The sequence below is a fragment of the Fistularia commersonii genome, chromosome 19, assembly GCF_037954325.1.
Source record: "Fistularia commersonii isolate RoL2024-O1a breed Wild chromosome 19, RoL_Fcom_v1.0, whole genome shotgun sequence".
Taxonomy (NCBI): Eukaryota; Metazoa; Chordata; class Actinopteri; order Syngnathiformes; family Fistulariidae; genus Fistularia; species Fistularia commersonii.
The window spans coordinates 6,961,735-6,975,349 of record NC_141302.1 but is presented as its reverse complement, the minus strand read 5'-3'; the positions used below and the strand labels follow the sequence as shown (position 1 = coordinate 6,975,349).

Sequence of the window (13,615 nt, the reverse complement as noted above, 5' to 3'; positions counted from 1 at the left end):
TTTATCCCATACCCATTACCAAGTAACACCGCTTTTCAACAGATTGTTGAATAACATGCTTTGCTTCCAGCTTGCAAGGTGAAAAACACTTACAAAATGTGATTGCTTCTGTGGAGTGAGTCCTTCCTTGACAGCGAGCTAACACACACACACACACATCCCTATGCGTTTCTGTGCTTGTGTGTCAGATTACCCAGGAGCAGTTTATTCTTGCCTCCCAGTCCCTCCACCTCCAGCGACCGGGGTGTGCTGTCTACCCAGTTGGTCTCTACGGCTGGAGGAAAAGATGCCTTTACTTCTTCCTGCTGCTGCTCCTGGTCACTATGATCGTTAACCTGGCCCTCACGGTCTGGATCATAAAGGTCATGCATTTCTCAGTGGTGAGTAAAAAGCAAAGCATCTCACAAACTGAAGTTAACTCGAGAGGGAAGGCAGAAGTTATGACCCTTGAACTGGGCGGTAGTTACTGTTAATATAAAAATGTTTTATATGGACAATTTTGAAGTGAAAAGTGGCACTTCAGCTGTCACAGTAAAATTATTTCACTAATGTTCTAATGAGTTTCCCTAGATAGATGTCAGAAAAGAGAAAAAAAAAAAAAAAGAGGGGTGATGGCTCTTTTTTGTGATGAGCCATCTAAAATCTATTAATATTACCTTTTTAATTAAACTTAAAAAAAAAAACAGCAGATTGAAATATTGAACAAGCTGGAATCACAGTATAAGGAGTATAATATAAATATAAAACAATTAAAATTTACATTATTATCATGTCATCATGACCCTCACATCACTAAGTGGCAATTAAAATGATGACTATGCAATTTATGAGCTCATCACCAAAATAAAATTTACAGGATTTAGTTAATGTGCTGATTTTTCTGTCATTTTATTGGTGGCGCGATTGCAAGGTCTAACACGAACCTCAATCTTAGAGAACTTTTTCATGTGGACTGCATCTCTCTTGCTGTGTGCCTCAAGTAAACAAGAACTAGTAACGAATTAGAAAGATGCTCAGCAATAGCGAAGTGTGTATCTCAGAACCCAGTACACAGATGCAGTGAGTCCCTGTGACATTTTCAGGGACAATGCACACAATTTACCATTTTGTCAACAAACTCCTGACGGCAACGTCCCCCCTCCGTGACAGATGCATCCCAGGACTATTGCTATCACTCTCCTACTCCTTTGCCGCTCATAAATCTTTGTCATGAGTCAAAGACCTTATCATTTAAGTTGGTGTGGCTCCAGAAAATGTACTTCACTCCTCCCCATTCTCTTATGACTTTGGTGAAATGGTCAAGAACAGACACCCCCCCCCCACCCTTTTATTTTAGCAATAGAGACTTTCCTGTGGTATCTGGCAGCCTTTTAAGTAAACTGTATTAAGAACAGTTACTCAGCCTATTGCTGACAGGTACAAAGTTGGGGCGATATTTGTCACTTATTGGCCGAACAGTAAACCTTACTGAAAGGCCCCCCAAAAAAATAACATTTTGGCCCCACAGCAGTTGCCTGGGAACATTCAGAAGGTGTAGGACTATTACAGCTGGACGACTGGATGAAAATAGCAGTAAATAATTAACCTTTAGAGCTTGCAATAATTCAGAGCTTGTACTGATAGAAACTGGCAGGTGGAAGCAAACATATTTTGAAGTTATTGTTTCATGAATTTATACATTGATTAGACCTAGAAATTCCACCCTTGTTATTTTGCCTAATAGTGTAATGGATAGAATTTTATTGATTGATCAATTCAGAGCAATTACTGTTGAAATGAGGATTTTTATGACATTTTCATGACAGGCTATGCAGCATTTTCTCGTCAATACTCCAGTCCTTCAATGTCAGCGATAAAAAAAATAATTTCTTCTTTCCATCGGGCTTCATCCACATCAAAATCGCAGCAGAATCTTTTAACCATTTAGTTGTAGTTTTGTGTCAAAAACCACATGAATAAATCTATAAAAGCCTCTATTCATCTTTTCAATCCATTTCCTCTCAGCATACCTTCTGCATGCACACCTCAGTGATTGATAGTGATGAATGAGAGGCTGGATTTATTCCTTTTAAGCTTATTTAATTTTAATGGTAAAATTAGTCATGTGTGAACATTAATTTTGGTTCCAGTATTACATATTAACCTTCATCTTATCCTGCTCAGGACTGCTTAGTAAAATAATAACTCTGATTATTTTGGTTAATATTGAAATTAAACATGGTCTTTATGAATATAATATTGTATAATTGCTTTTCTTCATTTGACTGTAAGACCGAAATGTGTCCAAAATGCTGAATTGGTTTTGTTTTTGCTTACAATCACTTTGCTTCAGTTAAAATGAGAAGATCTGTTTCCAACACTGAATCTACTGTCTTGTTTTCATCATCAACATGAGCCCAAATTTAAACTGAAGATAAAATTTGCTTTCATACGATTTGACTCCCTCAACCATCTTTGACACACCGTCCTCTGCATTTAATGGAAGTCTAGGACAAAGTAGATTTATAAAGCTTCAGAGGAGGCAGATCCACATCATTCAAACAATCCATCTTATTGAGGCAACCAGACTGACCTTGGCTGCTCGTTTTGGCTCTGCCTATTCTTTTGTAGCCCAAAGAACAAAATCTGCCCGTTGTCATTTTCTAGCACTCTGCCAGTATCTGTCCCCTCCTCTCACTCGCTGATTCCAACTGGCTGATCCGGGCCTTCAGCGTGTCACGATTGGATTATTGTAACTCCCACCTGCTTTTTTGACAGACTGCAGCATGACTCTTCACACCCACCGCATCATTGATCCTCCACTTCAGCAAAGACGGAACTTTAAATTCTTACTAGTGACTTACAAAAAAGAAACCCCACCCGTTGGCTCAGCTTCTTTGACCCTGTCATCCCGTATGTTCTTATTCTTCCGTCCCACACCATTTATTATGGAACCTCCCTTACTGTACTCTGTACTTCTCATTACTCTAGTTCCATCTATTTATGCTGTGTGCTTGATTTGACTATCTCAACATCCCCCAAGGCCAATCCGTTCACACAGTCTCACAAAGCCGCCCTCGAGCTTCCCTGCGCCCTTTGTATTGTGGCAAACTGTAATCTTGTCCAATTTCAGTTGAATTCTATCTACCTCCAACATCAGTCCTGGATAAATGTGACGCATAAAATATGCAAGAATTTGTATAATAATTTTATTCAGTAGCGGCGGTATAAAGCTTCCACAGCGTGATGCTTTTTCTTTACGCAAAAAGATTCAATGCTATTTTCATGGGAATTACAATCGGTAAAAGCTTTTGTGTGAATGTTTAGGATTTGAAATGGCGAAAACTCAATCAAGACTATGAAATAAATGGTTTAAGATTTGGGTTGGACTTGGAACTTACAGCTGAATCTAAAATGGTCTTAAAAGAGATATTGAAGAGATGATCTAGTTTCAACTGTGTCCTGGTCTTCTTTTATCTCCTTCTTTCATTTATTCCTCAATTTGCTGATATGACAATCACTTTACAATCTAGCAGGTTGACCTGCTAGATTTCAAAAATGGTGAAAACAATGGTCTACAGGAAAATATTGAGAATATGCTTTGAAATCTTAAATATGTATATGTAAATTTGCCCCAAACTACCAAAAGTAAGAAAGGCAAAAAACAACAATCATAAGAATGATGATGAATCCCCCCATATCTGCAAGAAAGTGTGAGTGGAAACTACTATTATAAAGCCCCAACGCTCACTTCCTCAGTATGATCTGCAAGGTAAAACTCTATTAAAACAATAATTTACACTCTCCTATGGCCCCGAATAGCAACAGTGACTCACTGTTACCCATGAAGTTTTAATAGCTGTGAAAGGTCTTGCAGTCAAGTCCGAGACGAGCCTCTATCGTATCAGAGCTCACGCAAAAGTCACAATAGAAAAAGGGTCAAGAAAGTTGGCATTAGGGCACAGACCACACCTGCGACCTGTGAAAAGTCAACAACAAAAACTTCTCGGTAAACGTCAATAGAACAGAGAATGGCATTTAACAAAGAACAAGTATTATCAGGAGAGGAGACAGGCTGGTGCCAACTTGTTCCAACGTAAAATGATCCTCTTACAATAATCCCTTTCAAGTTGTCGACAGGTCCTCACAATTACAAGCTTTAAGAGTAGACAACCCCACATTTACGGCTATTGGCATTAATTCATTTTTCTGGTTTCCTGCAGAAAAGCACTTCTAAGCACCAAAAAACTTTTTTTTTAAATCACTGAAATAAAGACATTGTTTAGTGCATCACTTGTAATGTAAGTACTCCAAATATCAAGACCCGTTGCCAGATTTAACCTGCAAAGCTGCAAAACAGAGAAATTCTTATATTTTTGTGAACGCTGTACCAAAAGCAGTTAAGAACATTTGCATTTACCCGTGCTGAACCACAACCTGCTACCCTTCTACATGTTGTTATTGTCCAATATCATAAAAGCTCATATCATACCTGTAAACATTTCAATACCAAAGTAAAACAAACGCCTTCTTTGTTACAGCGGTATTCATGTCTTGCGACAAATGCAGTACAAAGTCATCCCGTATAAATCCGACGGATCGTAATTTTCATGAACCCTCTCAATATTCAGATTTGCAGCTGCCACATTTGTCCCGTTTGCCTCTGACTGTATGCGGCTTGTCATCCTGACTTCAGTGACTGTCTGTGGCACTGTCACCTCCGTGTCATGTCCCGCTTTGTCCCTGTCACTCAGCCGAGTCCACCGTAGTTTCCGCACGTCCCTCGGTGCATTGGCAGCAGGATTCTATCATAATTTGAAAATAAAGTGAGAATATTGTTAAGTTTGTTATGTGACTTGAGAACATTAGCACGGCCTCCTTATCACTGATGCATTTCTGATTATCTTTCAGGACGGAATGGGAAAACTTCATCTGAATGACAATGCGATACGCCTGGAGGGAATTTCTGAGTTTCTTTTGCCACTCTATGTGAATGAAATCCAGTCCAGAAGGGTAAGTTGCTTTATCTGCTCTTCTCGGTATTTTGGGCTTTTTAAAAATCCCCAGTCACACAACCACACAAGGAATAACACTGACTAGGATGCATGTGAATCGGTCTCCTGCCAAAGATGTAAGACGAGCTCATACGGACCCCTTCGTTTTGATCAATTAACAAGAAAAGCAAACCCGATCGATCGACAGCGAAAGCCAACTTCCCTCCGAGCTCAGGCTTCACGAGACTTCGATGTAACCTTATATTTGTTTCTGGATAGGAGAGATTACACTTTCTCACCATCCAGCGCTCCTCTCCTCTCCTCATTTCCTGTCATCCTCCACCAGTGCACTATCGCAGCCTTGCATCGGCAGGAGATGGGTAATAGGCTGCCTATCGGCTCCTCTCAGGCCACATGCAACCTTACAGGAGATTACAGATGATTACAGAGGGACCATAGTCCCCCCCGCTGGATTTCCAATCAAGCTCACATGATAAATTCCCCTCATGTACTTCCTTTATCCTCTTTCTCCTCTTTGATGTTTAGTAGATTAACCAACACATCTCCAGTGCAAAGTTGATCCAAATTTTTTTCTCCTACACAAGTCACAGAGCTCAGTTGTATCATCCCCGTATCGATGATTAGGCATGGTACAGAAAAGCAATTTCAAGCAGCGGAAGCTGGGGTTCCATGTATATTTGATTTCTTTTCTTTCTTTCATTTTTTTTTTTTTTTTTCTAAGAGAAGTCAATGGAAGCAGCGCATCGGTAGTGGGTACAATTTGCCACACCAGATTGAGAAACAACTCGGAATTGCCCACTCGTGCTCTTTGATGTTCTAGTTTAAGCTAAGTGTTAACTTAAGTACAATATTCATGCACATGGAAACAGCAAACAACTCAGGGCCATAAGAGACGTCCATACTAAACTCTGAAGGAAGTCAATATTTCATTCTCTTTGCGATTCAGCCTCCAGACATTTTTACTGTCCTGTTTCAGAGAAGTAGTGCATTGGCCTTCTTATCTTCCGGTGCCAGAGATTTTTGCTGGACAAAAATCTCCATGGGTCACTCAATATTTTTCACCTGAGGAAATACGTCAAGCGCTGTGAGAGCAGGGATTACGGTTATCCAATGAGTTTTCACCACAGTGCACACTGCTATTCCTTAGTCAGATAAACACCAGTGATCAATAAACCATTACCACAAACAGCAGTGAACACTGTAGTGCACCAGAGGTATTGTAAATTTCAATGCACTACTTGTTTTTGTTTGTTCAGAGTCCAATCCAAGTTGCTAACGAAGCTGAACTCATAGAAGCTTTCATTTTGGTTCTCACGGATCAATCGATGCTTTGAAACGTCGTCGGGGGCTGAAACCATAATCCTTGAATACCAATTGGAACTGGCTTCAACAGCCTTTGTTGGGAGCAAGTCTGATGGCTGGCAGCAAATTACGAGCTAGTAATATCCTCAAATCAACGCTCTGAGTAGCATGTGTTGAAATGGATAACTTTGCACAAGCTGTTCATTCTACTGAAAACATATTCACTAGGCATTCTCTGTGAAGTTTTTTTGCCTTCCCTGACGCACAACAACTTTTTCAAGTCACCAATTTAAAGAAAAATATGCTGGTAGTCACAATTTAGTGACATTCATGTCCGTTGTTATGATGTAGGTTCTAAATCAATTCCTATCCAAACTGTTTTGCTCTGGTATCAGCTCAATATAATACAAATTGAAAATAAATATCCGTCTTACTGACAAATTAAGGGCATCACATTCACCTCAGCTTGTAGCTGTGATATTTTTTTATAATCAGACAATCCCTTTGTTTCATTGGCAAAAGAAGATAAACTTTGTTACTCTGAGATATTTTGAATTATTGCAGAGAGACATGTTGCCACAAAATAGCTGGGGAAAGAAAACAGAGGAAAACTATGAAACGTCCATCTGATTAGTAAATATCATCTTACAGAAATGTATTACTTAAAATTTTAAGCAAAAATAATTAGTACCCATATGGCATTTTGATACTAATGATATTCAATATAAGATCTCAATGAACTTTTGAAGTGAAACAAGTTTTTCTCAACCATTCACCTGTGTGCAAAAAAGCAGGCTGTTTAATATGAAAAGCGATGTGTCTCATCTTATCAAGCGCTTTTACATCTTGCTGTTTCAAAGTGCTTTACACCAGAGAGCATTCACTCATTCACACACACACACACACACACAGACGACAGCAGAGTTGCCATTCATGCCGCTAACTATGCAATTAACTTGGGGGGTAGGGGAGCTGTCAGCACCTTGCCCAAGGATACTTCGGCATGCAGACAGGATACACCCCCTCCTGCCTCCTGAGTCACAGCCTCCTCCTATATCTATGCAATGTCATAAAAAGTGAGTCAACCTACCCAAATACTTGGGTAAGAGAGAAAAAAAAAAATCAGAGGAACCACCAATCTTGCATCAAATTTGGTATTTTTGAACAGCATCATTGTTTGTTCTGTGGTGGACTATAGGGCCTTGCCAGACTTCTATGTTGGAAGGTTCAAGTGTGATTTGGACTGCAGCTGCCCATCATTATAATCAGTTTGTGCGTTTTTTGCTGCTAATGGTAGCCCCCTTTTTACCGAAGTGTTCAGCTACTCCTGTGCCTAACCGTCTGTCAAAGCTGACAGGCAGATAAATAGAAAATTCGGTACATTTTTATGTCCCTCAACCGCAGGTCTTTACCTATGCACCCCAATTGCCCTTCGGGTACAAATAAAGTTTTGCTGTCTGTCTGAATGCCTTTTCTATTCATTCATCCGTTCCTCTGCTTGTCAGATTTCGCAGATGGCACACAGTTGTGAGTTGTAGCAAAAAGTGCAATATGAGCAAGGGTTATTATGGCAGAGCAAGGTAATAATGTGTTCCAGAAATCTAGTTTACACTTTAAATTTCAAGCTTATGATTGCTACACAACTACTTTAATTTTCAGCATGTGAAATCAGTTTGGCTCTCAAAACATCACTCTGAAAGCAAAAAAAAAAAAAAAAAACGGCTGTAATTTCAAGCATTTTACAATGCTTGTTCGACAGAAAACTTCACCTGCCAGAGGACCGTTGCATTTCAAATTCAAGTGTTTGTGCAACCAAATGTTTTAACTCTTCAACTCTTCTCCCTGAAACACTTCAAAACAAAGTGGTACCAAATAGACCTTGTCCAAAGACAAATTTGCTTTTGAACTTTTATTGCAGTTGTAGCTGATGGTGAAACATCCCAGTGATGGAGGCACTGGAGTAAAGCTATTCAATAATAGCTTGAAAAAAAAAACTCAAGGAAACGCCGATACAGTCCACTTTTATCCAAACACTTGGGCATGTGGGGGGCATTTTTTGTTGACAAAATACAAGGTTTGTAGAGCCTCCTCTCTACAAATCAACTTCCTCAATTCTCACTCCCCAACCCACTTGTTCCATCCCACCCCATTCAAGCTTCATCAGTTATGACTCACCACACATAGAAGTTCAACTTTAAGCAATAAACAAACAGCAAATCATTTTAATCATCGGTAACCAATTAAGAGATTTACATCAGTCTGCTACATTTATTGTTTTTACATTCTATGTTTGTTTTTTTTTGGAATTCATTTGTAATATTTAAATTGCTATCAGATCAGCTTATACTTTCAAGAAAAAGCAAATACATGTTCATTCAGAGGGATAAATGAAGAAAGACCATCTGTTTCGGCTGTTTTCAGAAGTGATATTTCATCTTATTGAGACAATGCGCTGTTTAATGATTGATTGTCCGCAAACATTTGAAAAGTATTCACACAGGCGAAAGTCCACAGTTCAGTGATTTGTCTTCGAATTACTTCTGTTTTGTGTTTGTATTAGAGTAATAACTGCTGCTGCTTGAGGATACAGCTCACATTTATTTTGTTCATGAGCCACATTGTGTTTTAGAGCAGTTATGCAAGAGAAACACGCTGTATTGGGTTTTTCTATTTGTGAATTTTTGCAACTTCTCAATCCAAATGATATGAAAACAAATATATCCTTTTATTCAAGAAAAGCCAAGAGCTGATTTCATTGATTACTTCTCTTGCTCTTGAAGTTTTAGTTGCAGCCTTGGCTCTGGATTCAATTGGATATAGTTAACATCAGATAATTTAAACCGATAGCATAAAAAGAAGCATAAAAGGGGGCACAAGGCCAAGGATGTATCTACATTTTCTGGGTGACCCAGCTCTTCCTGGATTTCTCTGATATCCTCTTGAGTCATCTATCATCCCTACAGAAACCCTCAACATATTAGTGAGAGCTCAAGGTCAAACTTTAACTCTGGAATTTCAGTTGAGATTCTTTATCTGAGAATCTTCGAGCGGCCATAGAAAGTCTGCAGTGTTGTTACACTGACATGTCTTAATTTTTCATTTTGTTAAAATAGTATATACTTGTCTTGGTAAACGAATGATTAAAATATGAATTTCTGTCTTATAGGACAACACCGTGCATAGATACGGTTTATCAAATCTCTCTCGTTCAGACTGTTGGCTCTCGTTATCGTCTCCTGAGAATCTGACTGATGTATAAATAGCATCGGACGCAGGTGTATCTCTATTGGAGTGAAACTCATAAAGATGCTATAACCAGTTCAGAATTTAAATCCACAGAAGAAGGATTAAACCATGCCCATGTTTAATTCTGATGATTTAAAGGCAAAGCCTATTTTCTTTTTTTTTTCCTTTTTTTTTTTTAAGAAACTGCAGCATGAGAGCATCAGCGATCAGAACATCTAGCAAGCCCATCAAACAAGCTGGTTTTGCTAGAACCAATTTAATTTAGCTAACAGTATTACACTGAAATACTGGGGCATTTAATCAAAAATGTTAGACATGCCTGGAAACACATTTCTGATAATATATTTGAATAGGGAAATTGAGACACAATAAATTGCTTCTTTTTTTAGCTTGGGACACGTTTTTTCATCATATTTATATGCTCAGCTCATCTCTATATGTAATTGAAAATCTGGTCCAACAATAAGATATAAATAAAGTCGTGAATATATTTCAATGCAGATACTTGGTTTGGATTAAAGTTGGAGTAAAACACTATGGTTGTGTTTTATTCATCCTCACAGGATGACAGTAGCATCATACTGTAGATGACTGCATTGTTTTAAATTATATCATTGATGCAGGCTGTCGAGATTTTGCTTTTAGGCGGCGATTTTATTCATTGCATGCAGGGCAGCATCCCTCAGCCTTACAGCAGCCATGGTAATTTTTCAGTTTGATGGGGCCCAGTGCACCTACAACAACAAGCTCCTTTTTATGTGCGTTCACTCTGATCTGCACTTGACCTTCCTTAACAGGCGCCGTGGCTAAAAAGCCTTTCATGTGATCCCAAAGAAGTGTTGGCGAGCATGACAGCATCGCATTCCTGGCCACTTGGGAAACCATTTAGATTCTATAAACTGTTTAAATGGATACTTAATAGAATGAAGAATTCAGATTCCCCCTGATTCGGTTCATGATTCACGTTTTTAACGGATGAGAGCATGTGGGGAACGAAAGGGAGTCAAATCAGCTCTGCAGAGTCATAACGCATGTCCAAACATGGGTTTATCTTTTACAATCTAGTTTATTAGGAAAGTGTGACATCAATTCAGCCTATAAAACCTCACCACATAGTACGTGTCACATATAAATGTTAAACAAAATGACGATAAACAATAACTTTTATTTTACGAATGCAAACTACAATAAACCTAATGTAGCTTGAGGCGTACGAGGTTTACCGCATCAACTTTTTTTTATCCTTACTCCGCGTCGATTTATTTTGTGAGGCATCTAACAAGCTGTAACATAAACTTGATCAATACAGTAGATCTACTCAACAGAGGTTAAATAAACATTCTTCTTACTTTTAAGTGGTGCAGTTTTAGTGAACTTTGACACACATAATCTGTGCAGACAGCACTGACCTTTTTAGGAGACGCTGATGTGAGTGATGCTGTGTAGCTTCCAGTCAGATGATAGGGAGGGATGTATGATCCACGCATGTTCTTTTCCGTGACCTGACATGTCAGGTGAATGCAGCTGGACTTAAATGTTAGTCAGCAGCAGGAAATGAGCTCTATTTTTAGAAACTTAAAGAGCAAAGAAAGTCAACACAGTAGCAAACAAACTGAACTAAAAGGGCCAAGGGAGAGTTGGTCCAAAATGTGACTCTAAAATAATCTGTGATGAAACTGTTTAAAACTGAATTTTGTCATTTGAAATGGTTAAATCTGTTATGACACACTGCAAAATGGACCAAGTGCTGCCAGGTGTCCAGACTTCTTCTCCATTTGGCTTTTCCCTTCAGCGGTCGCCACAGCAAATCAACCTTCTCCATCTAACCCCATTTTCTGTATCCTCCTCTCTCACACCAAGACCTTCATATCCTCTCTCACTACGTCCATAAATCTTCTCCTTCGTTTTCCTCGAGACCTCCTGTCTGGCAGCTCCAATTCCATAATCTGTCTACCAATATATTCACTCTCTCTCCTCTGTACATGACCGAACCATCTCAGTCCGGCTTCTCTGACCTTCTATCCAAAACACCTAACATGAGCCATCCGTCTGATGGACTCATTCCTGATCTAATCCATCCTGGTCACTCCCAAAGAGAACCTTAACATTTTCATCTCTGCGACCTCTAGCTCTGCCTCCTGTCTTTTTGTTGGAACTGTGTCTAGGCCATACAGCCTCGCTGGTCTCACCACTGTCTTGTACAGCTTTCCTTTTATTCTGGCTGTTAGTCTTCTACCCTTGCCTCTCTTTCATTTTCCACATTCATCAGCTCAACAAAGAACTCTTTCCATCTTCCCATCACTCTTCGCGCCTCTGTCAATACATTTTCCTTGCTATCCTTAATCACCCGGACCCGTTGTACATCCTTTCCATCGCTATTTCTCTGTTTCACCATCCTGTATAGATCATTCTCACCCTCTTACTGTCCAACCGCGCATACAAGTCATCGTACGCCCTTTGTTTTGCCTTTGCTACCTCTATCTTTACCTTACGTTGTCTCTCCCTCTACTCCTGTCTGTTCTCTTCAATCCTCTGTGTCCCATTTTCTCTTTGCTAACCACTTTCTCTGTAAATACTTCTGCATTTACTCATTCCACCACCAAGTCTCCTTATCAACTTTTCTTCCAGATGACACACAAAGTACTCTCCTTCCTGTCTCCCTGATACAGTAGCACTAGCTGTAGTAGTCCAATCACCTGGAAGCTCTCCCTGACCACCCAGAGCCTTTCTCAACGCCTCCCTGAAAACCATACAACACCCCTCCTTTTTAAGGTTCCACCACTTTTTCCTCTACTCTGCCTTTGTCCTCTTAATCTTCCTTGTCACCAGAGTCATCCTACAAACCACCATCCTATGCTGTCTGGCTACACTCTCATCTACAACTACCTTGCCGTCTCTGATCTCTTTCAGGTTACCTCGTCTATACAAGATGTAGTCTACCTGGGTGCTCCTACCGCCACTCTTATAAGTTACCCTATGTTCCTGTCTTTTCTGGAAAAAAGTGTTCACCATTTCCATCCTTTTTGCAAAATCTACCACCATCTGTCTCTGTGCATTCCTATCCTGTATACTAAATCTACCCATCACTTCTTTATCCCTCTATTGCCTGCACCAACATGCCCATTGAAGTCTGCACCAATTACGACTCAGCTCTCGGAATATTCTGCATCACTTAATCTAGCTCATTCCAGAACTTCTCCTCAAACTCATTCAACCTGCAGGGCATAGCCACTAACAACATTGAGCATCACACCTTCAATTTCCAATTTCAGACACACAAGTCTATCTGACATTCTTTTCACCTCTAGGACGTTCCTTACGAACTCCTCCAAGATAACTCCTACTCCATTTCTCTTCTCGTCAGTACAACTTAAAGACTGCTCCTAAGCTCCTAGCCTTACTACCTTTCCACCTGGTCTCCTGGACACACAGTACATCCACCTTCCTTCTCTGTATCATGTCGACCAACTCTCTACCTTTTCCTGTCATAGTCCCAATATTCAAAGTCCCTACTCTCAGTCCAAGATCTCTTGCCTTTCCTCATCTCTCTGCACGTCACAGGGGTGGGCTCAGGCAGGGAACCACACCTCAGAGCAGGAATCTGGATTTAAAGTGTTTTATTGAGTTGAAACGGCAGGTAGGGTGTTGTTGGTCAGCCCCTGGCCCCGAGACAGAGTTGCACAGGGCTGGGTTCCACCAGGACAGGTTCCAGGCAGGGTGACAGCAGGAAGGACTGGTTCTCACCAGGACGGGTCCCAGGCAGGATCTCAGGCTGGATCAGATGTTACACCTGCCGGCTGGGTCCGGTCATAACAGAGTAGGGGTCCAGTCATGGCAGGAGTCTGTGACATCCACAATCCTCTGGCACCAGAGCCGAATGTGCCGCTGCCCTTTATAGGGATCTTGATTAGCGGCACCTGGCGCCGATTGCGAATTAATCCCAGCCGTGTCTCCTCTCGGCTGCCGAGAGGAGATCCTGACACTGCGTCCGAACACTCCTTCCTCCTCTCCTTCTTTGACCTACAGTAGCCCAGTTTCCATTGGTTTCCTGTAGGTCATTGGTACCAATGGCG

The 13,615-nt window shown here is 40.4% G+C and overlaps 1 protein-coding gene across 4 annotated transcripts in view; it reads left to right on the top strand.

Annotated features, from left to right (window-relative positions):
* Positions 1-13,615, top strand: part of LOC147223610 (zeta-sarcoglycan-like) — a 51,329-nt gene that overhangs the window by 15,333 nt on the left and 22,381 nt on the right. For all 4 annotated transcript variants that reach the window (XR_015107546.1, XM_086165346.1, XM_086165347.1 and 1 more), the window contains 2 exons: positions 189-380; positions 4,891-4,992. Coding sequence is in view for 3 of the 4 variants with exons in the window: in XM_086165346.1 (XP_086021472.1) it covers positions 189-380; positions 4,891-4,992 (294 nt within the window). In the remaining variant the exon portion in view is untranslated. The remainder of the gene's footprint in view (positions 1-188; positions 381-4,890; positions 4,993-13,615) is intronic.